We start from the raw sequence: 22882 nt of genomic DNA, 5'->3' as shown, positions 1-22882 counted from the left end.
AATGTATTTCTGGGCAGTTTTATCACAAACCATAAATAAGTAAAGTAATTCAGTTACGTCAGACGTGACGAGAGCAAGGGAAAACGGGAGAAAGAAATTAGAGCAAAAGTATATTTAATGTGTACTACCAGTAAGTACTCCGATTACTTTTTAAAAAAATCGAATTAAAAAGGCAAATTTCGGTACCGCAGAGTACGGTTTGGACCTCGGAGGATACCTTACTACGAAACCGGAAGCCGGAAGCCGGAAGCGCTGGTGTTGCGGAGGTACTGGTTGAAAATAAACACGCGTCAGTCTCTACACAACACTAGGACGCGACACAGGGGCTCGATTGGTGTCGTCAGTATCGTCTTTACAATCATCCACTTTTAGGAGCGCTGTTGGAGACATAAACAGAGCTATTGTTGTCAAGTTATGCGAGCTGTTCTGACGGGGCTGGACAAGGTACACTGTTACTGGCATCGTTATTTTTATTAATTATAATAATAATAATTGCTTACACGTATGTAGCGCTTTTCTGGACACTCCACTCAAAGCGCTTTACAGGCAATGGGGATCCCCTCCACACCCCCAGTGTGCAGCCCCACCTGGATGATTTTTATTGCTGTCTTATTTTTCACCTACTCTGACTCATTACTCAAGTGATATAGCGCCTAACACAATATCGCTCCATGCCCTGGCAGTGTGGTGTCTGGGCCTTGAGAGAGTATTATCACAGTGTCACAGGAGTGCTGTGGATGAGGGGTTAATAATAATAATAATTGCTTACACTTATATAGCGCTTTTCTGGACACTCCACTCAAAGCGCTTTTACAGGTAATGGGGACTCCCCTCCACCACCACCAATGTGCAGCATCCACCTGGATGATGCGACGGCAGCCATAGTGCGCCAGAACGCTCACCACACATCAGCTCTCAGTGGGGAGGAGAGCAGAGTAATGTAGCCATTCATTGGTAGTCTCTCAGTGGTGGCGATGTATTGTGTGTATTTCTGGGTCTTCATGAACCTCTCTCCCCTCTCCGGCAGTGCCTGGCGTGACCCTGACGGACAGGCTGAGCCCCTGTGGACCAGAGGGCTGAGCGCTGTGAGGGTCTGGGTGTGCGTGTGTCCGTGGCGACCCTCTGGCGCAGCCGGCGTGTCCAGCAGCCCTCATGTCCCGGAAACAGTCGGCCAAGGCGGGTCGCGGGAACAGGAAGTGTGACGTGGAGAGGAAGCGGGACGAGCGGGCAGCTCGCAGGGCATTGGCCAAGGACAGGAAGAACCGCCCCCCGGGGGAGGAGCAGGGGGAGGAGTTTGTGAGCTTCAGTAATCAGCTGCAGGTGTTGGGGCTGAAGCTCCGAGAGGTGCCTGGAGATGGGTACGAATGCCACTCCCTTTCTGCTCGTCTCCCTCTGTGTGCTTGCCTGCCTGTCCAGGAGCCAGTGTGGGTGTCCTGATGGCTCTTGGTTTGTGCTGGTCTTAGGAACTGTCTGTTCCGGGCTCTGGGCGACCAGCTGGAGGGTCACTCGCGGGGTCACCTGCGCCTGCGGTGCGAGACGGTGGAGTTCATGGAGAAACACCGGGACGACTTCGAGCCCTTCGTGGAGGACGACATCCCGTTCGCTCAGCACGGTGAGAGGAGGGAGAGGAGGGAGCGGAGGGAGGGCAGGGAAACAGCCCTGCGGTTTCTAACCGCTGTTCCTATTCTCTCCTTTCCCCCTCCTCCCTGTCTGTGTCAGTGGCTAACCTAGCTCAGCCGGGCACCTTCGCGGGGAACGACGCCATCGTCGCCTTCGCCCGCAGCCAGCAGGTCCGTGTTGTCATTCACCAGCTCAACGCGCCTCTCTGGCAGGTGGGTGTGGCTGCGGGGTGCCTGCGGCGCCTTGGGGTCACCTGGGTCAGTCTGGGTTGGTGCAGCGCGCAGATGTAGTGGCCTCATGTTCCTGCTGCAGGTATCTCTTGTGGACTCAGATGCTCAGGAGGGGTTGGGGAGGGTTTGATTGACCTGGGAGAGGTGCAGCCTGAGGACTAGTCGGGACAGCAGCGAGATGGCGCTAATCGCTCTCCACTCTTCTCTCTCCCCTCTAGATTAATGGCTCCGAGAAGCCAGTTTGCCGAGAGCTCCACATCGCTTATCGCTATGGTGACCACTACGACAGTGTGCGGCGAATCGGAGACAACTCCGAGACTCCGGCCCAGCTGCGCACAGAGGTCAGGGGTCGTAGTTACGGGAGGGAGGGGTCTGGGCGAGGTCTCCCAGTCTCCTGCTCCTCTAGCTCTCCCTTCTTTGTCTCTCCCGGCAGACCCTGAGGTCAGGAGGCCACCACGAGTCTCCGGACTCTCGCGCTGCTGGGAACACAGACAGGCCTGCAGACAGCTACAGGACGAGCAGCACGGTCAGTATGGCCGCCTGTCCAGGCTCCTCTCTTGGCATCTCTCCGCTGCAGTTGAGTTCCCTCCTGTCACCTACCTTGTCCATCCATCCACCTCAGCCTTTTTCTCATTTCCTGCCTGCTTGTCTTACTTTCCCTGTCTCTCTTCCCTCTCACCTTGCTTGTTTCTCATAGGTCTCTCTTCTCTGTCTAAGATCTCTGTTGTATTAACGACCCCTCCCCTTCCCCCACAGGACAGCGGTCTGATTCTGCGGAGCCTGGCATCATACAGCCCCACAGGTCAACCTCTTTGTCTGTCCCTGTGTTTCACGGCCCATTTGTCCTCCTGTCTGTCACACTACACACTTGTAGTTATTATTATTTTTCCCCAATGGGCCCCAGAGTTGTGACTCACTGCTGCCCCCCTCAGGTCGAGTTGAGAACTGCAGTGACCTGAGTGCTGAAGCTCCGCCCTGCCCTGTGGAGTGGGAGGAGTCAGAGCCTGAAACTCATTCATGCCCTGGTCTGTGGGAGGAGTCTGGAACAGGGACACGCCTCTTCGGCCCAATGGTGCAGACAGAACACATGAACAGCAAACCGCCAGCAGGGGACGGTACTGTGCACAGCCGCACAGCAAAGGTACCAATGAAGGCCGGAGCATGTAAACGGTCCTGCCCATCAAGTGGGTGATGCAGGCCACTACTCCTCTCACTCATTGCTCCTCCCTGTCAGGTGTCCAACAGGCAGCGGAAGGAGCAGCAGCGCTTGGAGAAGAAGCGCCGGCAGGAGGAGAGACACAGGCAGAAGATCCTGGAGAGTCGGGCCGCCCAGAACCAGGACCAGAACCTGAACCCCCCCAGCTCAGTCACACTAGTGCGGGCTCTCAACACGCTCAGCATCTAGACTGGGCTTGGACTCTAGGTGACGGGCAGGACAGGAATGTACAGTACTTGACCTGGGCTAGGTTACCTGAGCTGGACTGGACTGATCTGGACTGAATCAAGCATCCTGACAAGGCCTGGACTGGACTGAAGTGGAACAGACTGTACTGACGGGAGCTGGACTGGACTGGACTGGGCCATGCTCTCAATACACTGCAGCTGTGCATGGGGCCGGTGACTCTTTCTCCATGTGTACTCTGATTGCAGGTGAAAGACTTGTGTAGGAAGGCAGCAGAGGAGTGCTGATGACGTTGCTATGGAGAGAGGGAATTAATAATGTTAAAAAGATAATGAACAGATTACACAAAGCACTGGTGATGTTAGGATAACACAAGTGGCTGGAGCCGAGGCCTGAACCTCTGTCCTGGGAGTCCCAGCCCTTCCTTGAGCGCCCCTGTACCGCGCCCATTGGGGTCTGTTGTAGCTGTTAAAAGACTTTGACCTGCGGTGCTGGAGTCTCTTACTGATGAAGTAGAAGGTTGTTAATACAGGGAATTTATGATTGCCATATATGCAAAATTTATACTGTATGAATGCTTATTTCAACATATTCAATAAAGATTCCCAAGCTGGGAATGGCTCAGAGAAACGTGTTTTGGGGATGTAGCCCAGGATATGAATAAAAAATGCAGTCCTTAGCTTTAGTGTGTGGAGGGAGACCAGACTCCTAGTGCACACCAGTCTGATCCTCTCCAGTTCTCACCACCTGCAGACCAGGTATTCTGCTCCAGAACAAGTCTTTAGTCTGCCTAGTTTAGATAAATTGATAATAGATCTTAAATAACTCTGAAACTATACAAAGCCAGTATCTACGTGTTTGCAATTGAATAAACAGTTTTAGACATCCAAAGTTTAATTGTAGCAATAGTTTAATAAGCTTGATATATTTTATATCACCACATTTCACAGGGATGTACAACTGCTTGTCCTCTGCAAGAAGGGAAAAAGTACATTGAGCTCACAAGAAATTCTCCACAGGTGTTAGAAAAATAAATTTTAGAGAAATTTGAAGAGATTTGCGCTGTTCCGAGACTAGATTGTTGTGGAACACCTAACACTGACTAGCCTGAAGTGGCAGCAGTGTCTATTTGAGGTGCTACAGATCATCTGACATTTTTCCAGATGATGTGTGAAAACATCATAGTCGGCTGTATCAGACAGCACTAAGATCCGGCCACACAAGGACAGAAATCTGATCTGAACCTGTGTCTGGTTGGAGGGCATCTAACAAGGGCACTTTCCATGCTCTAACTGGGACTCGATCCATGCAGACATTTTTCAACAATGTAACATCACTTGCTTTAACAGGACTTTTTCAAGCACCTTTGCGAGAAACAGAAGCTGTGGACGTGGTCTGCAATGACCCTGAAGATGGCCTTCAGGCGGCTGTGTCCAGCCAGCAGCACCAGGGGGCTGAAGGCGATGAAGAGGCTGTTGGTGAAGCGCGCCATCACCAGCAGGAACTCGGTAGAGGGCCCACGGTTGTAGTTGTAGTAGTTAACAGACAGAACGCTGGCGCCCCAGGAAATGATGAACAGCATGATCAGCACCAGGACCACCTAGAGGAGGAAGACGTAGACAACGCACTGAGACACACTGCAGCACACTGAGAGACACTGACTCACTGACACTGCAGCACAGCTCTGTGTGTCCCAGCGTCTCTCACTGCGTCTCACTGTGTCCCGGCGTGTCTCAGCCCCCCTACCTTGGCAGCTCGTCTCTCGGCGGGGATCCTGCGGGTCAGCGTGGTTTCCCCCGCCCGCTGGGAACGGCCGTGCCTGGCCAGCGTGTGCAGGGTGCCCAGGTTGGTGGCCACCATGAGCAGGATGGGAAGGAGCTCGTGCAGCACCAGGGAGGTGGTGGCATACGCCAGGCCTCCGCGGCGAGAGGGGAAACTCCAGACGCACCCCAGCAGAGGGCGGGTGGTGCTACTGACCAGCATCAGCTCCTACCGAGAGATGGAGGGAGACTGACTGACTGACCAGGGGGCGGGCGGACGGACAGATGGACAGACAAGCAGGAGCTCCGTGAAGCTGGCCCCCTGCAGACAGCACAAAGGATGAAACCCACCTCATTCGTTAGTGCTGCGGTTGTGCTGGTTTGTGTCGCTGAAAGTAGTGTTTGTGCTGCTTTCGTTTCCGAGATATAGCGCCTTGTTTTTCCGGGTAATCACGTGACTATCTAGAAGGAAGTTTACAGGTACCAACAAACTCGGTGCTTGAACTCCTGATTGTGATGAAAACAATGGGGGCAAATTGTTTTCCTAGTCTGATTGGCCGGGTGGGATGGATGTTTCAATATATTTCAATTGAGTGCCTTCTTTCCTGGCTGTGACGTCACTCTGTGACCTACAAAACAGCAAAGTCACGACCACCAGATCTTTCAGTTGTGATCTTTTGATTGGTTGACCCCAGACTTTGGAGCCTTTACACGGATAAACAGTCTTACAGTTAGGGAGGAGTTACTATGTTAGTTCATTGGGTTAGGTGTTTTCTTTTAATTTTTAACCGTGTTCTCGAAAAAGTATTGCTTGTGTACTCCTTTCATTGAAGAGACACCAGTTTCCAAATTACCGCTGGTAAAACACGAGAGCCCATATTCACATTTCTAGGTGTTAGTTTCAAGATCGATATAACAGTGGTCTTGTTGTTCGTAAAGTTGCAGATTCAAGCCTTTTTGAACACGTGGCTCGTCCCTTGGTGCGCATGTTTATTTAAGAAGGAGAGAGTGAGAAACTGATCACTTCTTCCGATTTTTAAAGAAGCACACCGCTACGAAGTATGAAGACGTGCTTGTTAAAGCCTCTTGGTAAGAACATGCAATTGTTTGCAAATTTAATTTTCCTGCTCAAACAAACGCACAGAAGACACTTATTTTAAATGCAAAATCCAACGCCACCCCCAACCGGGGCAAACAGAGGAACACAATTGCAGGACTGTTACTCTCGCACCGGTAACAGACGCTTGAACTCGGCAGACGGGGTCACTGGAGGTCGAAGTCGCCGTGCGTGGCCACGTGATCACCGGGAAAACAAGGCGCTGTATCTCGGGGACGGAAGCAGCACAAACGCTACTTTCAACGACACAAACCGGCACAAACGATTGAGACCGGTCCGCTTCCCCTACGACGTTATAGGGGGCTGGACAAGGTCACCCCCTGAAAAAGAAGACGTTATATCTAAGGAACGAAAGCAGCTGGGAAGTTACTTTCAACGGAACAAACCGGCACAAACGACTGAGACCAGCCCAGTTCCCCTACAACGTTGTAGGGGGTCTGAGTGACGTCACCCCCCAAAAAAGCGAAATATCTCGGGAAATAAAGAAGCTGGGAAGTTACTTCAACGGCACAAACCGGCAGCACTAACGACTGAGGTGGGTTTCACCGTTTGTGCTGTGTGTAGGGGTCAGCTTCACGGGGTTACAAGCGAGAGCTCTGACCTCAGTGGAGTTGCGGCCCCCCTGTGTGGAGAAGAAGAAGGCGGGGAAGGAGTACAGAAGGTTCAGGCTCCAGATCAGGGCGAGCACCAGCAGGAGGCGCTGCAGAGACGCCCGGGGGCCATGGGGGCCGGCGGGGACCACGGGGCCCAGCCTGCACAGCGTGAGGAAGTGGAAGGCGCTGAGGCACATGGTCATCCACACGTTGACAGAGCGCAGCCACACCCACATGAACATCAGGAACTGGCAGCACCCTGGAGAGGTGAAGAGCTGGGAGCACACAGAGAGAGCAGTCACTGCAGATTATAGACACAGTATAGCAGTCACTGCAGAGTACAGAGACAGTATAGCACAGTCACTAGAGTACGGAGACAGTATAGCACAGTCACTAGAGTACAGAGACTGTACAGTACAGTCACTGCAGAGTACAGAGACAGTATAGCACAGTCACTGTAGAGTACAGAGACAGTATAGCACAGTCACTGCAGAGTACAGAGACAGTATAGCAGAGTCACTGCAGATTATAGACACAGTATAGCAGTCACTAGAGTACAGAGAGCAGAGTCGCTGTAGAGTACAGAGACAGTACAGAACAGTCACTAGAGTACAGAGACAGTACTGCAGAGTCACTGCAGAGTATAGAGACAGTATAGCCGATTCATTGTAGAGCACAGAGAGTACTGCAGAGTACAGAGTACAACAGAATTCCTGTATAGAGACAGTACAGAAGAGTCCCTGTAGAGTCCAGAGAATACAGCAGAGTCACAGTAAAAAGTCACAGTACAGAACAGAGTACCACAGAGTTGCTGTACAGCACACAATAAGTATAGCAGAGACAGTACAGTTCAGTACAGAGAGCAGCACACAGAAAGACATTACAGCACAGAGTTCAGGACACAGACGATACCTGCAGCCCCACGTCAGCCAGTAGCAGGGGAATGTTTCGGACCAGGGATACCAGCAGGTTGGACAGCACCAGGTTCAGTAGGATGATGTCAGAGTGCTGCCGGGCCAAGCCCTCCTTAACGAGCCCTCTCCCAACCACGCCCATCACCAGCCCATTTCCCACAATGCCCAGCATCACAAGAAGCCCATACAGGGCATTCTGGGCTGGAATGGCAGCTTTGAGGAGCACAGTGACCACTTTGTTGGTCTGCTCCCCCATCTGTGTGCGACTGTCTGCTGTGAGGCGGACTCTGGGACACTCGTCGGTCTGCCTGCGTCTGCTCCTCACTCTGCTGCCAGCACTGCCTGTCTGCCAGAACCCCACTTCTCCCCTGGTGAGAGTGTGCACACACCCACACGGACACAGAAACACAGGCTCACACCCCATAGACATGGATACACACACCCACACTCACAGAGGAAACACGCTCACATACACACACACACAAGAGGCTGGGTGGAGGTGGAGGGGAAAAGACACTCAGGGTATTAGTGACAGTAGCTGAGGAAGCAGATTACCTCCCTAATTACAGCACAGCTCGTTAGCTACCTAATTAATTGAGCCACCTGTGAGCAGAGGCTTCCCTTGGAGTGAAAGTGTGGAGGGCTGGCAGGTGTCTACTGCCCGTCCCTGCTCGCTGGGTGACCAGGGCGGGACACAGACGTGAGCTCCACGATACCGACGGCCCGACAACTGATCCATAACCCCTCCCTCCAACAGCCCAATCCTGGTGTGGAATGCCCGGCCCCAGACACTCAGGAACTGTGAGAAGTCGTTGTGCTGGTCCAATCAGTCAATAGTGAGCTGCCTGAGCTGCAAGAACGACACCCTGACTCCAGGAGCAGAACCCGGAGACTGGCCCAGCAGACCCCTCCGTCCCTCGCGAGCCAAGTTGTTGAACAAAGTGGACGGCCTGTGTTTGGAATCTGGGAAGAAACCGAAGGACCAGGGAAGAATCCACAATCCACAGAACATGCAAACTCCACACAGAAGGCACCGCAGCACAGACTCACTGTCTCACACATTCCACACCCACGTCTGCACTAGATCATACCTCCACACCCCCACACCCCTCTCCACTCTCTCTCTGACCCCCACCCTCTCTCCATGCCTGAGCTCTCCCACAATCCAGACACATTCCGCTTGTTCTCTTTATTATAATACAGACGTACGACTCCAGCAGAGCAGAAATCTTCCAGCAGTCAAGGGCCAGCCTGGGCACGGGTTCGAGAGTTACAGGCGCAGTAACAACAACAGAACTGAGACTGTGTATCCCAGTACAGACAGCACTGTGCCCACTGTGTAGAGCACACCTCCTCCAGTGTGTGCACATACACCTAAGTGTACTTGTGTTTTCTGAAGCTCCAGCTCACTAAAAAAAGTGCAAATTTTTACAGGAAAGTGGTGTAAAAATATATTCATTTATACAAATGTACATTCTATAAAATCCAACACAGATGTGAAGTGTTGTTTCAGCAGGGCAGGGTGGTCCCAGACAGCAGGAGGCGGTGTCCGAGCCCGTCCCCTCACCACCTGCGGTGAGCGGCCCCCCTGTTGTTCCTGTCTCGCGGTCGCTCCCGGTCCCTGTCCCTGTCCCTGTCCCGGTCCCGGTCCCTCTCCCGGGATCTCCTGCGATAACTGGGAGAGAGGGACGCCGAGGAGGTGCGCATGGGAGAGGAGACACTGCGGCTGCGCCTGAGAGAGAGAGACAGAGCGCTCAGACGCTGCGTCTGCTCGAGGGGGCCGTGTACGGCTGTCCCAGCAGCCCCCGCCTCCGTACCTGCGCCTGGGGCTGCGCTGGACTGGGGGGGCTTCCCCGCGCTCATCACTGCGGCTCAGCCGCTCCCTCCTGAGAGAGAGCAGAGAGCAGGGGGTGAGAAACGCTCAGATCCACCTGACCTCCCCAGCGTAGGGCGCTATATTACCTGTGCGCGGCTCTGTGTGAGGAGAGCCCGTTGTGCAGCCGGCGGCAGGCGTTCTTCATGGCCTGGAGGGACAGGGGCGAGTCCCGGGCCAGCTGGACGCCCGCTGGAGAGACTGCGAGAGGAGACACGCGCGGGCGCCGCTGTCATTACTCCGCGGTGCCAGGGTCCCGAGTGAGTTACCTTCATGAGCGCCCCCCCGTGGCAGAATGCAGACCCCTGCGGCCCCCCGCACGAGGTTCACGCTCCGGCCAGCGTGCAGCCTGCCTCCAGTTTAAGAGCGGATCTTCCCTCTGGAATTCTCCCGGGAGCTGTGGACTTACCATTCTTGGAGGCAGGAGAGAAGTTGGCAGGGGGCTCAAGATTTGGGGTGCTATTGGGTAACTGTCCCCCCTTTGAAGCCTGGGCCACCTGGAGAGCCTCCCGACACCGAGACACACACTGCTGCAGAGTGGACAGACGGACCTGAGAGAGAGACACACACACTGCTGTAGAGTGGACACAGACAGACTGACCTGGGGCGGGTGTCCAGTCTCAGTGTTCAGTGACAGACTGACCTGGGGCAGGGTGTCCAGTCTCAGTATTCAGTGACAGACTGACCTGGGGCGGGTGTCCAGTCTCAGTGTTCAGTGACAGACTGACCTGGGGCGGGTGTCCAGTCTCAGTATTCAGTGACAGGCTGACCTGGGGCGGGTGTCCAGTCTCAGTGTTCAGTGACAGGCTGACCTGGGGCGGGTGTCCAGTCTCAGTGTTCAGTGACAGACTGACCTGGGGCAGGGTGTCCAGTCTCAGTATTCAGTGACAGGCTGTCCTGGGGCGGGTGTCCAGTCTCAGTGTTCAGTGACAGACTGACCTGGGGCAGGGTGTACAGTCTCAGTATTCGGCAACAGATGTCTTCTAGTTCATCCTCTGTGGCTCCGAACAGCAGGAACCAGGGCGGCTCAGCAGGCAGGGGGATCTGAGATGGTAACAGGTGATCAGGAGAAGGATCAACTCCAGAGCCCACAGAGGCAGAGAGGCAGAGAGGCAGAGGACAGTTCTGACCTGGAGTTTGCGTGCGGACAGGTAGATACAAGCACAGGCCACACTTTCAGCACTGCTCCGAAGGAACACGTCTGTCCGCAAACTGTCATTCATGTAGTTCCTGAGGAGGAGGAGGGGGAGGGAGACACTCAAGAAATATTGCAGGACTGAGAGAGACGGATCGACAGGGGGATAGAGCTGGACAGAGCGACTCACCAGGCCATCTGCACCAGCGTACAGTTTTTCTCACACTCCAGCACCTGCAGGTACATCACGATGATCTGGAACACAGAGCATCATTAAAAGGCCTGGGCTCACCTGGGCACAGGCAGAATTCGCAGGTGCGCAAGCAGGTGAGGAAAGGGGAGGTGTGCGCAGGAGCCAGGGGAAGGATGGGCTGTTCGCCCCAGACAGGTGAGACAGGTGTGCTGTTACCTTGTGAGGGTGCTTGACGTGCACACAGAAGCCCAACTCCTTCAGGACCCTCCTCTCCACCTTGATCACCTGGCTCTTCAGGCTGATGTAGGCAGCGTCCAGAGGCATCGGGCAGCGGGGGCTGATGGACACAGACACGAGAGGCTGCTGACCAGTCCGCGTGTGCGGCCGGCGGCCAGGCAGTGAGCGTCTTTCTCACCGGCCCTCCTTGACCTGGCTCACGCGGTGGAACACGTTGAGGACGTCCCGGATGCGGCGTGGCTCCTCCTCGATCTTGGAGGCCAGGTGGACACAGGCCATCGCCACGGACTGCAAGGCAGAGAGAGACCCCGAGACTGCAGCCCTGCCCAGCAGAGACTGGGGGACTGGGGGACTGGGAGCGGACGCGAGCAGGCGGGGCGACTCACCTCCACGCCGTGCTTGACGAAGGACTTGCAGTAGAAGAATCGCTGGAACAGAATCTGCCCTGTCGCCATGGCAACCTGAGCAACACACCGCAGGTTAGCACCCCCAATATCCCCAAACAGCCTCCCTCTCCTTTTTCTGCACCTCTCCGTGCTTCTCACTCTGTTCTCCCCAAGGCCTCCCAGCACTAGTGCACGCAGCCCCTCCGTGTGAGTCTCAGCTCCCAGCACTAGTGCACGCAGCCCCCCTGTGTGAGTCTCAGCTCCCAGCACTAGTGCACACAGCCCCCCAGTGTGAGTCTCAGCTCCCAGCACTAGTGCACACAGCCCCCCAGTGTGAGTCTCAGCTCCCAGCACTAGTGCACGCAGCCCCTCCGTGTGAGTCTCAGCTCCCAGCACTAGTGCACGCAGCCCCCAGCTCTGAGTCTCAGCTCCCAGCACTAGTGCACGCAGCCCCTCCGTGTGAGTCTCAGCTCCCAGACTAGTGCACGCAGCCCCCCAGTGTGAGTCTCAGCTCCCAGCACTAGTGCACGCAGCCCCTCCGTGTGAGTCTCAGCTCCCAGCACTAGTGCACACAGCCCCCCAGTGTGAGTCTCAGCTCCCAGCACTAGTGCACGCAGCCCCTCCGTGTGAGTCTCAGCTCCCAGCACTAGTGCACGCAGCCCCCCTGTGTGAGTCTCAGCTCCCAGCACTAGTGCACACAGCCCCCCTGTGTGAGTCTCAGCTCCCAGCACTAGTGCACACAGCCCCCCTGTGTGAGTCTCAGCTCCCAGCACTAGTGCACGCAGCCCCTCCGTGTGAGTCTCAGCTCCCAGCACTAGTGCACGCAGCCCCTCCGTGTGAGTCTCAGCTCCCAGACTAGTGCACGCAGCCCCTCCGTGTGAGTCTCAGCTCCCAGCACTAGTGCACACAGCCCCCAGCTCTGTGTGAGTCTCAGCTCCCAGCACTAGTGCACGCAGCCCCTCCGTGTGAGTCTCAGCTCCCAGCACTAGTGCACGCAGCCCCTCCGTGTGAGTCTCAGCTCCCAGCACTAGTGCACGCAGCCCCTCCGTGTGAGTCTCAGCTCCCAGCACTAGTGCACGCAGCCCCTCCGTGTGAGTCTCAGCCCCCAGCTCTGAGTCTCAGCTCCCGGCACCAGTGCACACATCCCCGGTGTTCGTCTCAGCTCCCGGCACCAGTGCACACATCCCCGGTGTTCGTCTGAGTTCCGAGCACTAGTGCACACAGCGTCCCCTCTGTATCTGCCCCTCTCTCCCCGCTGACCTGCGGCAGTCGCAGCAGTATCCCGGCCGTCTGGATCAGCTCACATCCGCACCTCCGCAGCTGCTCCTCGGTGTCTGCGGGTAGCCCATGTTCGGCCGAGGGGCTCCGCTCCAGTCGCTCCGAGGACAGGAGGCAGTTGTCCAGCGTCAGCCTCACCCCAGAGTACCGCTTGTCTCCGATCAGGATCCCCTCCTCCGGGATGGCTGGTATCCTCAGATCTCTAGCCGCCATCGTGCTCCATGCAGCTGGGGAAGAGGAATCAGGAAACCCCGAGGCATTGAGTTGTCCCAGAGTCCCGCCTCCGCTTGCTTCCGATTGGACAGTGGGGAAGCTTCAGCCTGAGCCCTCCCCCCAAGATCCGGCCCAGAGAACGTCAGCGTCACTCTGATTGTCCGTCTGGTCTGTCAATCACTTTCGCTACGCGAATCAGTTTAAAGTTTGATGAAAGACCCTATAGCGTTACAGCAGCAACACCGGACGTTTACAGTGGTTTGATTGGAAATCTGAAAGCATTCGCGTCTGTTTGAGGAGTGATGCAACATACTGTCTTTAAATTAAGTGCCTTTTACAGACACTGGGCTGCTTTTCCTCCGTATCCCTTTAGCATCCCGTTGGGAACAGTGAACTCTCGCCTCTTCTTGCCCGAACCTCCCTCAAGTTATTTATGTGTCTGCTGTTTGCAGTCAAATAACTATAATTGAAAACCAGAGGTTGAGACTACCATAATAAAAAAGCCTCTTTCTCAAAACAGGAAAAAAGAAAACACAAGAAAAGGAATCAGTTTAATCAAACAACGCGAGTTTATTCTCTCTCCAGTAGACTATACTAAAGACGACAGTACACAGCTGTGCTGCCCATATATTTACAGAAACAGTCCAAGGTCAAAGGTCAATCCCAGATTGACTGGCTGGCAGTGGTCCACGGGTGGCGGTCAGCGGGTCACTGCGACTGGACCACGCGGGAGAAGATGCCGGGCGGCTCGCGGCCGTCCCCCAGGGCAGCCCGGAAGCCCTCCTCCCTCCGCGTCTGCGCCAGCACGGCCAGAGAGCGGAAGGACCGCGGCTCGGTCACTGCCAGGTCGCTCAGCACGCGCCGGTTCACCTGCACCTGGCACTGCGGAGGGACAGGAGACGGGTCAGCGCAGGAGGAACACACAGCCTGGACACAGACACTGGACACAGGCAGACCTGGCTGCCCAGAGAGGACAGGCTCAGTGACCACAGCCTGGACACAGACACTGGACACAGACAGACTTGGCTGCCCAGAGAGGACAGACTCAGTGACTACAGCCTGGACACAGACACTGGACACAGGCAGACCTGGCTGCCCAGAGAGGACAGGCTCAGTGACCACAGCCTGGACACAGACACTGGACACAGGCAGACCTGGCTGCCCAGAGAGGACAGGCTCAGTGACCACAGCCTGGAGACAGACACTGGACACAGACAGACTTGGCTGCCCAGAGAGGACAGGCTCAGTGACCACAGCCTGGACACAGACACTGGACACAGGCAGACCTGGCTGCCCAGAGAGGACAGGCTCAGTGACCACAGCCTGGACACAGACGCTGGACACAGGCAGACACAGTCACAGTGTCTTTCCCCATTATAATTGTTATGTCATTATTATTAATAATGATGAAAGGGATCTAACAATAAGAACAGTAACAGTTTAGTGTGGCTGACCTTGATGAGGTTGTGCAGGAGCGCAGGGTACTTGAGGCCGTGCTCCCGGGACGCGGCGGCGATGCGAGAGATCCACAGCTGAGAGGCGGGAAGAGAGGGGGGCTGTGTGAGGAACTGCAGCGGCCCAGCGAGACCAGCAACACCTTTCGGACTGGTGCCACCTGCCCTGCTGTCCCCCCCAGTATGGCTCTGTGCTGCATCACTGCCCTGCTGTCCCCCCAGTCTGGCTCTGTGCTGTCCCCCCCAGTGTGGCTCTGTGCTGCATCTCTGCCCTGCTGCCCCCCCCAGTCTGGCTCTGTGTTGTCCCCCCCAGTGTGGCTCTGTGCTGCATCTCTGCCCTGCTGTCCCCCCCAGTCTGGCTCTGTGCTGTCCCCCCCAGTGTGGCTCTGTGCTGCATCTCTGCCCTGCTGTCCCCCCCAGTCTGGCTCTGTGCTGTCCCCCCCAGTGTGGCTCTGTGCTGCATCTCTGCCCTGCTGTCCCCCCCAGTCTGGCTCTGTGCTGTCCCCCCCAGTGTGGCTCTGTGCTGCATCTCTGCCCTGCTGTCCCCCCAGTCTGGCTCTGTGCTGCATCACTGCCCTGCTGTCCCCCCCAGTCTGGCTCTGTGCTGCATCACTGCCCTGCTGTCCCCCCCAGTGTGGCCCAGCGCCTCTCCCCGCTGCGCGGCTGCTCACCGTTCTCATGTTCCTGCGCTTGGCCTTGCGGGCCTTGGTGGCGTAGACGAAGGCACGGCGCACCGCGCGCACCGCCAGCCGGAAACAGCGGTTCTTCCTGCCCCTGAAGTGCTGCGGACACACACACACAACAGACACACACAGAGAAGGACAGAGGTGTGTGAAGAATGAATGAGTGGTCACAGCTCTCCAAGCAGCTGTACTCAGGAAGTACGCTCCATCTCCTGGCGTAAGACTCCCAGTGCACAGCAGACTGATCCATTCCAGAGTTTACAGCCTGCAGGATATGGCACGAAGGAGGAACGTAAGTTCTCAGATGAGGGTGTGCGCTTGGTCTCCCTCTGATGAAGGCATCAGCTTCAACAACACGTCTGGGTAGCTTGTTCCGTACCCCCACCACTCTCTGTGTAAAGACCTGCCTCCTGCTCTCGGTTTTAAATGCGCTTCCAGGTCCTCCGATTTCAGTCGGTGCCCTGGAGGAGTTTGAAAGCTCAGCCTGAGCAGCAGATATAACCTGCTGTCCAGATCTCCACAGCCCTCACCCTGCCCACGGAGTCCACAGGCTTAACCGGCGCCTGCTGCCGCTTCTGAAGGCGGGAACCGTCTCCCAGGTCGAGACCCTTCGAGCACAACGAGGTGCCATCAGCAGCATTACCGGCAAACTCGCAGGGAAAGCCCACGCCAGCTGCGACACCCGCTCGTGACCTCGAGCCGTCGGGGGTCAGGTCATGCCGGTACCGGGCGGAAGGCGCACTGTACGGTACCGAGGCGTGAATGAAAAGCAGCCTACAGCCACACAGGTCTCGGGGCTAAACGGCTCTTCACCCGCACTGGAATCAAGTGAGCTTGACTCGGAAATCTGAGAAGGGTGGAAGGATAAAGTCTCCTACCCGGGCATTCTTCAGAACCTCCTGGACCCTCCAGTACCGGTCTGGCCCCCGGCTCCTGATCCAACGGGACAGAGTCAGAAACACCATGCCTCCACTGTCCCTGCTTTCGCTCTCTTACTCCCTTTGTTGACCTCCTCGGCTCGGTGCGAGATGCAACCAGCGCGCTACACGGAGGCGGCCATCATGTTTGCTGCGAGGTCAGGGCTGACGCCATAGACGTTAGCCGCAGGGGCGTGTGGGAAATGTAGGCGATCCCTAGCGCCGCGCCACACGGACGCCCCCTGGCGGCTGGCGTTCGCCAAGTCTCGAATTCTGTCTGAACTCCTATGAATTGAATTTGCTCCTCCTACGGTGTTTTTTAATCATCCTGATTTGGTATCATTTGCAAACATTACTAGTTTAATAATAATAATAATTGCTTACACTTATATAGCGCTTTTCTGGACACTCCACTCAAAGCGCTTTACAGGTAATGGGGTCTCCCATCCACCACCAACAGTGTGCAGCCCCACCTGGATGATGCGACGGCAGCCATAGTGCGCCAGAACACTCACCACACATCAGCTATTAGTGGGGAGGAGAGCAGAGAGTGATGAAGCCAATTCATAGAGGGGGAGTATTAGGAGGCCATGATTGGTTAAGGCCAATGGGAAATTTGGCCAGGACGCCGGGGTTATACCCCTACTCTTTTCGAGAAACGCCCTGGGATTTTTAATGACCACAGAGAGTCAGGACCTCGGTTTTACGTCTCATCCGAAGGACGGCACCTGTTAACAGTATAGTGTCCCCATCACTATACTGGGGCATTAGGACCCACGTGGACCACAGGGTGAGCGCCCCCTGCTGGCCCCACTAACACCTCTTCCAGCAGCAACCTTAGTTTTTCCCAGGAGGTCTCCCATCCAGGTACTGACCAGGCTCACACCTGCTTAGCTTCAGTGGGTTGCCAGTTGTGAGTTGCAGGGTGATATAGTTTACTGGCTATATCACAAACTAGATCACTGATATAAACTTTAAGACTCAAATAACGTCTTATTTTTAATTAATGAACAAAACTCCAGCCTATAAAAGGCTCACATTACAAAACATCGAGGAGGACAAGAGAAAACACCATCTGAGGTGTTATTATAATATTTACGAAACAATCTTATTGATCGTTTAAAGGTCATTGAAATCCTTTCCGATTAGCTTAAAACACTGTGGTGCAAGACATAATATTGGACTGCTCGTGTTTACAAAATAATGTTGAGATAAGATGCCATTGTTACACACTATGCGTTAAAATGTCATTTGATATTTTCATCAGCGGATTTCAGAGTCAGAAGTGGGCTTGTAGAATAACGGGGAGAGATCTCACACCACAGCTACACCGCGTACAGAAACAACGCCTTTCTGCTCGTCTCCCAGGCCTAAGGAAACCGGCGAGTTAAACACAACGGTCTGTCTTTTTAATTTGGATTGTAATTCACAGCCCCAGAAACCATCTGCGCCTCTAATCGAAGGGAGTTTTTAAGAGTGAAGCGAGGCGCTTTGAGATCTATTCGGATGAGAAGCGCTATATAAATGCAAATACTTTTTACATAATCGTCTCTAATGTAGGCAACCTAGAACATCAAGAGAGGGTTAGATCACGTGTGTTTATTGTGACTGTTCTTCTGAGTGCTAAACACGCACGATGTTTCGCAATTTCAACACAAACATCTTATAAAACTGGACCGGAAGGAGATGTAGATGACGTCAAAGGGGAGGAAAGCGTGGCGGAAGAAGGCGCTGTTTCTATGCTGTGGGATTGTGGGATAGAGGCGAACAAGGTTACAGAATAGACCTCGCTATAATAATTCTCGCTAGACATTATTGGCGGCCAAGACAAGTTTTCTCCCACTGTAGGGGCAAACACCGATTGCCCTAATAAATAAACAACTTCTTAGTCAAACATTCCTAAAGTATTTCAGGTGGGTAGCTACATCAGCAGGCGCAGGCTGCAAAGGAACAAGAAAAGGTTTATTCCTGCTGAGAAGAGAAGAAAACAAACAAGGCTCCACGTTGTGATTCCTGAAATATAGTACCAATCCAAACAACAGCAAAAAACGAAACTTAAAAAAACAACTAAGAGTCTTTACCCAGCCAATCTAGTTGTTTTCACATTTACAACACCTCACAGCCTTGTCTGATCTCGGAAGCTCAGCGAGGATCGGCCTGGTCAGTACTGGGGAGCTTCAGGAAAACCCAGCTGCTCCTGTAAGTGATGTTGGTGGACCAGTAGGGGGTGCTCACTGCTTTGCACCACAATTTCCAAATCAGGTCCTCGGTATGGAGGCAGGTTAATACCCCAGGGCACTGTTCCTATGACCACGGTGACCCAGCTACCCTCCATGCTGGACACATACAATCTGCCCCCCCTACATTTCCTCCTTTATACACTGCTCAAACAGTTTCTCCCTTCTCCCCCATCGTGCTGTGCACTGGAGCTGCTACTCCAGCTGTGTCCCACTGTGCAGTGGAGACAGCGGCACGACAAGACTAACTGCACCCAGGACAAAGTCGCCCGTCGTGCGGCTTCTTTGAGAAAACTCACTGCTCCCCAGGACCTGCCGGAAGTGGCGCTCTAGCAGCCGCTGGATGTCGGTGGTGTCCGGTGTTGCTCAAAAGCTCCGGCTTGCTGACGCTCAGAGTCCTTCGGTTCCTCCAAGATGTCGGCTGTGTGCTTCTCCTTGAGGAGCGGGTCGGTCCTGGTTCCGGCCCTGAAGGTGGGTAAGGCGGCTCGGGGAGCAGCCGGGGGTTCCGGGGGGACAGAGGGGAACCCGAGACCGAGAGCGGGGCTCGGCGAACCGGTCCCGAACAGCGGAGTGCGGGTCTTGCAGCTGCCAGCAGTTACACAACCCGTCTCCTTGAGAGTCCGAGGGCCAGTGCGGCGGTATCTTGTAAAAACAGGTACAATCTGTAGACCCGCTGCTCTGCTCTGGCGGCTCGGTGTGTTGGGGGGTCGATTCTTGATAACGACTCCCCTGATAAGCCACTTTTTCAAGTTACCTTTGAACTGTGTTGCTGAGACGCTGTGACGACCGGCTCAGGCAGCGGACTGGGTCGGTGTGATGTTCGGGGTGATGTCCGCCTGGCCCCGCTTGTGCCTCGGCTCCTGTGAGGTTCAGCTGCCCGGGTTGATGGAGTTGATGGATTTAACAGCTTCTCTGTAGTGTAACAGCTTTATCCCAGGGCTTGCTGTAGTCAGTAGACCGGGCTGAGCGGGTTACACGCAGGCGCCAGGCTCTCAGTGGTTCTTTGTCATTGGGAGCGATGGAGCAGTTTGAGGATCTGTGTTCTGCTGGTCCGCCACGGGTTGTTGCTGAGATCCCCGAATTTAACTCAGCCGTTCACTGAAGAGTCTCAGACAGTGTACTTCCCAGACACACACACCTCTCTGTGCACAGACACCTACTGGATGCCCATGGGTGACTCCAGGTCCCTGCAGGACCGGAGACGCTGGTCCAGTGCTTTCTCCCAGCGCTGCTGTCTGTCGCCAGTGGCCTGGCGCTTGCCTGCCTCTCTGCGTGTAGACAGCTGCAGGTCAGACCCGTGAGTGGGGACTGAGCTGTTGCTCGGCGCCAGGGGCAGTCAGTGTGGGGAGCTGATCTGGGGTCAGCAGTGGGGCAGAGGCACAGCTCAGGTCGATGACCCCGCCGCTCGGTGTTGCGGGCGGGGGTGCGTCGGAACAGCTGTGCCGTGACGCGGCGGGGGCGGTCCGCGTGGGAAAGAGCTGCCGTCGAGCTGGTGTCTGATGATCGCAGGGAGGTCTCCGCGGGCGAGGGGCTGGGCCGTTTCTCCGGTGACGCTCGGTCCTGTGTTCCCCTGACAGCTCGCCCGCGGCGCCCAGACAGCCGCCGCCCCAGCGCAGGCCGCCGCAGCGCGCCTGAAGAGGTTCGCGATTTACCGCTGGGATCCCGACAAGCCCGGAGACAAGCCGCGCATGCAGACCTACGAGGTCGACCTCAACAGGCAGGTCACCCTGAGGGCAGCCCGTCCTGCTGCTGCACCCGCTGTGCATGTATGCGAGTGGGTAGTTGTGTGCATACGTGCTGTCTGACACTCTGTCCTGTCCTGTCCTGTCCTGTCCTGTCCTGTCTGTCTGCAGCTGTGGCCCCATGGTCCTGGACGCCCTGATCAAGATCAAGAATGAGCAGGACCCCACGCTGACCTTCCGGCGCTCCTGCAGAGAGGGTGAGCGCTGGGCTGGGCTCTGCCTGCGGGCTGAGACCCGTGTGTGTGTGTGTGTGGACTGCAGCTCACCTGCCCCCTCTGCGTTGTGTGTTTTGTGTGCTGAGCAGGTATCTGTGGCTCCTGTGCCATGAACATCAATGGTGGGAACACGCTGGCGTGCACCAACAAGATCGACGCCAACGCGGCGCGCGTCACCAAGATCTACCCCCTCCCACACATGTACGTCGTCAAGGACCTGGTCCCGGTCAGTACGCCCCCGGCAACGCCTCGCCACGCTCCGACGCCCCCCGCCTGGCCAGCCGCTGACCCCTCTCTGTCCCTCTGCCCGCAGGACCTCAGCAACTTCTACGCCCAGTACAAGTCCATCGAGCCCTTCCTGAAGAAGCGGGACGAGTCTCAGCAGGGCAAAGCTCAGTACCTGCAGTCAGTGGAGGACCGGCAGAAACTGGTACAGTGCGCCACGCCGCCGTGCCTGACCGCCGCCGCACGAGAGCCGGCGTGCCTGACCGCCGGCGTGCCTGACCGCCGCCGCACGAGAGCCGGCGTGCCTGACCGCCGCCGCACGAGAGCCGGCGTGCCTGACCGCCGCCGCACGAGAGCCGGCGTGCCTGACCGCCGCCGCACGAGAGCCGCCGTGCCTGACCGCCGCCGCACGAGAGCCGCCGTGCCTGACCGCCGCCGCACGAGAGCCGCCGTGCCTGACCGCCGCCGCACGAGAGCCGCCGTGCCTGACCGCAGTGCTGATCTTGCTCTCTGTCTCCAGGACGGGCTGTATGAGTGCATCCTGTGTGCATGCTGTAGCACCAGTTGCCCCAGTTACTGGTGGAACGGAGACAAGTATCTGGGGCCGGCAGTGCTCATGCAGGTGAGGGCTGGGACTGGGAGCACAGGGACTGGGGGAGGGGGCTCTGGGACTGGGAGCACTGGGACGGCTGGAGGGGGCTGGGACTGGGAATCGATGGGACAGCAGGAGGGAGGGGGCTGGGACTGGGAGCACTGGGACGGCTGGAGGGGGCTGGGACTGGGAATCGATGGGACAGCAGGAGGGAGGGGGCTGGGACTGGGAGCACTGGGACGGCTGGAGGGGGCTGGGACTGGGAATCGATGGGACAGCAGGAGGGAGGGGGCTGGGACTGGGAGCACTGGGACGGCTGGAGGGGGCTGGGACTGGAAATCGATGGGACAGCAGGAGGGAGGGGGCTGGGACTGGGAATCGATGGGACAGCAGGAGGGAGGGGGCTGGGACTGGGAGAACTGGGATGGCTGGGGGGCGCTAGAACTGGGAGCGCAGGGATGGCGGTAGGAGGCTGGGACTGGGAGCACTGGGACGGTGAGGGGCTCTGGGACTGGGAGCGATGGGACAGCAGGAGGGAGGGGGCTGGGACTGGGAGCGATGGGACAGCAGGAGGGGGCTGTCTGATGCACCGCAGGAGAACAGTCTGATTCGCCACAGATTTCACCTGCGGTGGGACTGTGGCACAGGGGCAGCCCGGGGTTCCAGAGATTAGTCTGGAGTAAATTTGCACAGACAGATGCTTTGAGATCAATTAAAAATACTCTTTATACATGTTTGCTGTTTTATCACTACATCTGGGTAAGAGATACACTGCTGGTAAAGCCTGGAGTGGATCTGAATGTGGGGCTTGTGTGCTGGTGCTGCTGTACTGGTGTAACTGGTGTCACTGGGCTGGTGTCTTTGACTCGCCAGGCGTACCGCTGGATGATCGACTCTCGGGACGACTTCACAGAGGAGCGCCTGTCCAAACTGCAGGACCCCTTCTCCCTGTACCGGTGCCACACCATCATGAACTGCACCAAGACCTGCCCCAAGGTACAGTACTGCCCCAGCACCTGCCCTGTAGTCCACTGTACTGCCCCAGCACCTTCCTCAGAGCACTGTAATGCCTTGTAAAACAGGTGAATTGTCATGTATGGTTCCCAGTGTGATGCTCCTGACTGCAGTGTAAGATGCTGTCTCTCTCTGGTGCAGGGCCTGAATCCTGGGAAGGCGATAGCAGAGATAAAAAAAATGATGGCGACCTACAAAGAGAAGAAGTCAGCTGTGGCCTGAAGGGGTCGACACAAATCCACCCCTGGCCCCTAAATTATCTTTGAATTGTACTGACCTGTACACCTTAACCACTCCAGCTGAGCCCAGCAGGGGGCGCCGGAGTGTGCTGTAGAGAATTGCATGATGCTGTACAGAATGGGAGGTGGGAATAAACAGTTTCTGATTAAATGGGATTGCTGGAGTCTGTATGGAACAGCAGGTTTGTGTGGGATATTTTATCAGGACTACAAACATGAGACCCTGTTCTGCGATGGGTTCAGACTTGCGTGTGACTTCAATGTTAGCCAATCAGAGTGTCCATCTCTCTGCTGCCAGCGTGGGGCCCTGTGTCCGCCTGCAGCTGGCCTGGCCTGTGTGTGTTTACAGTGTGCCTGAGGCCCAGCCTGGCGCACGGCCGTCCTGCTGTCAGCCTGGGAGCAGGTGGGGAGAGGTGTGTGCAGGTTGGCCTGTCTGTGTCCAGTTACCTGCCAGCTGCCTGGCGTGTGTGACACGTGTGCGTGTGGCACGCATGCGTGTGCATCAGGGCTCCCGCACGCACACAGTAACGGGGTGACTCTGAAATCAAGCTGTATAAAACTCTTCCTGGGTGGAGACCAGTCTCTGGGCTGTGTGAGCTCGGGGCCCGTGAGC

General features: G+C 56.1%; 5 protein-coding genes across 7 annotated transcripts; 2 read left to right on the top strand and 3 right to left on the bottom strand.

Moving 5' to 3' along the window:
* Positions 1–197: 197 nt before the first annotated feature.
* Positions 198–3869, top strand: otud3 (OTU deubiquitinase 3). 2 transcript variants are annotated; one of them, XM_015337297.2, is made up of 9 exons: positions 198–266; positions 1028–1358; positions 1464–1612; positions 1720–1832; positions 2069–2191; positions 2284–2376; positions 2607–2652; positions 2783–2991; positions 3085–3869. In XM_015337297.2, the coding sequence occupies exons 2-9, from the start codon at positions 1153–1155 to the stop codon at positions 3253–3255; spliced, it is 1110 nt and encodes a 369-aa protein (XP_015192783.2). In that variant the 5' UTR covers positions 198–266; positions 1028–1152; the 3' UTR covers positions 3256–3869. The 2 variants fall into 2 exon arrangements, with proteins under 2 accessions (XP_015192783.2, XP_015192782.2); XM_015337296.2 differs by lacking the exon at positions 198–266 and adding an exon at positions 274–444.
* A 227-nt stretch (positions 3870–4096) lies between these two features.
* Positions 4097–8073, bottom strand: LOC102684493 (olfactory receptor class A-like protein 4). The gene is made up of 4 exons (XM_006642124.3): positions 7635–8073; positions 6731–6997; positions 4999–5241; positions 4097–4852 (listed from the first exon to the last, which is right to left on the bottom strand). The coding sequence occupies exons 1-4, from the start codon at positions 8064–8066 to the stop codon at positions 4595–4597; spliced, it is 1200 nt and encodes a 399-aa protein (XP_006642187.2). The 5' UTR covers positions 8067–8073; the 3' UTR covers positions 4097–4594.
* Positions 8074–9061: 988 nt separating this feature from the next.
* LOC102684688 (cyclin-L1-like) lies at positions 9062–13031 on the bottom strand. Of its 2 annotated transcripts, XM_069183795.1 has the most exons (11): positions 12721–13030; positions 11461–11535; positions 11253–11362; positions 11054–11174; positions 10835–10899; positions 10640–10739; positions 10449–10553; positions 9919–10060; positions 9599–9710; positions 9454–9522; positions 9062–9368 (listed from the first exon to the last, which is right to left on the bottom strand). In XM_069183795.1, the coding sequence occupies exons 1-11, from the start codon at positions 12949–12951 to the stop codon at positions 9200–9202; spliced, it is 1299 nt and encodes a 432-aa protein (XP_069039896.1). In that variant the 5' UTR covers positions 12952–13030; the 3' UTR covers positions 9062–9199. The 2 variants fall into 2 exon arrangements, with proteins under 2 accessions (XP_069039896.1, XP_069039897.1); XM_069183796.1 differs by lacking the exon at positions 9454–9522 and having other exon boundaries at positions 12721–13031.
* A 466-nt stretch (positions 13032–13497) lies between these two features.
* On the bottom strand, positions 13498–16260 carry mrpl20 (mitochondrial ribosomal protein L20). The gene is made up of 4 exons (XM_069183798.1): positions 15967–16260; positions 15077–15187; positions 14406–14483; positions 13498–13833 (listed from the first exon to the last, which is right to left on the bottom strand). Exons 1-4 carry the CDS (start codon positions 16051–16053, stop codon positions 13660–13662), a joined length of 450 nt encoding a protein of 149 aa, XP_069039899.1. The 5' UTR covers positions 16054–16260; the 3' UTR covers positions 13498–13659.
* A 2332-nt stretch (positions 16261–18592) lies between these two features.
* Positions 18593–22420, top strand: sdhb (succinate dehydrogenase complex, subunit B, iron sulfur (Ip)). The gene is made up of 8 exons (XM_069183797.1): positions 18593–18713; positions 19820–19959; positions 20096–20181; positions 20289–20425; positions 20513–20629; positions 20945–21046; positions 21890–22012; positions 22172–22420. The coding sequence occupies exons 1-8, from the start codon at positions 18657–18659 to the stop codon at positions 22250–22252; spliced, it is 843 nt and encodes a 280-aa protein (XP_069039898.1). The 5' UTR covers positions 18593–18656; the 3' UTR covers positions 22253–22420.
* Positions 22421–22882: the final 462 nt, after the last annotated feature.

The sequence above is a fragment of the Lepisosteus oculatus genome, chromosome 25, assembly GCF_040954835.1.
Source record: "Lepisosteus oculatus isolate fLepOcu1 chromosome 25, fLepOcu1.hap2, whole genome shotgun sequence".
Classification (NCBI taxonomy): domain Eukaryota; kingdom Metazoa; phylum Chordata; class Actinopteri; order Semionotiformes; family Lepisosteidae; genus Lepisosteus; species Lepisosteus oculatus.
Note: the sequence above shows the minus strand (reverse complement) of the source record. Positions and strands in the feature narration are given on the sequence as shown.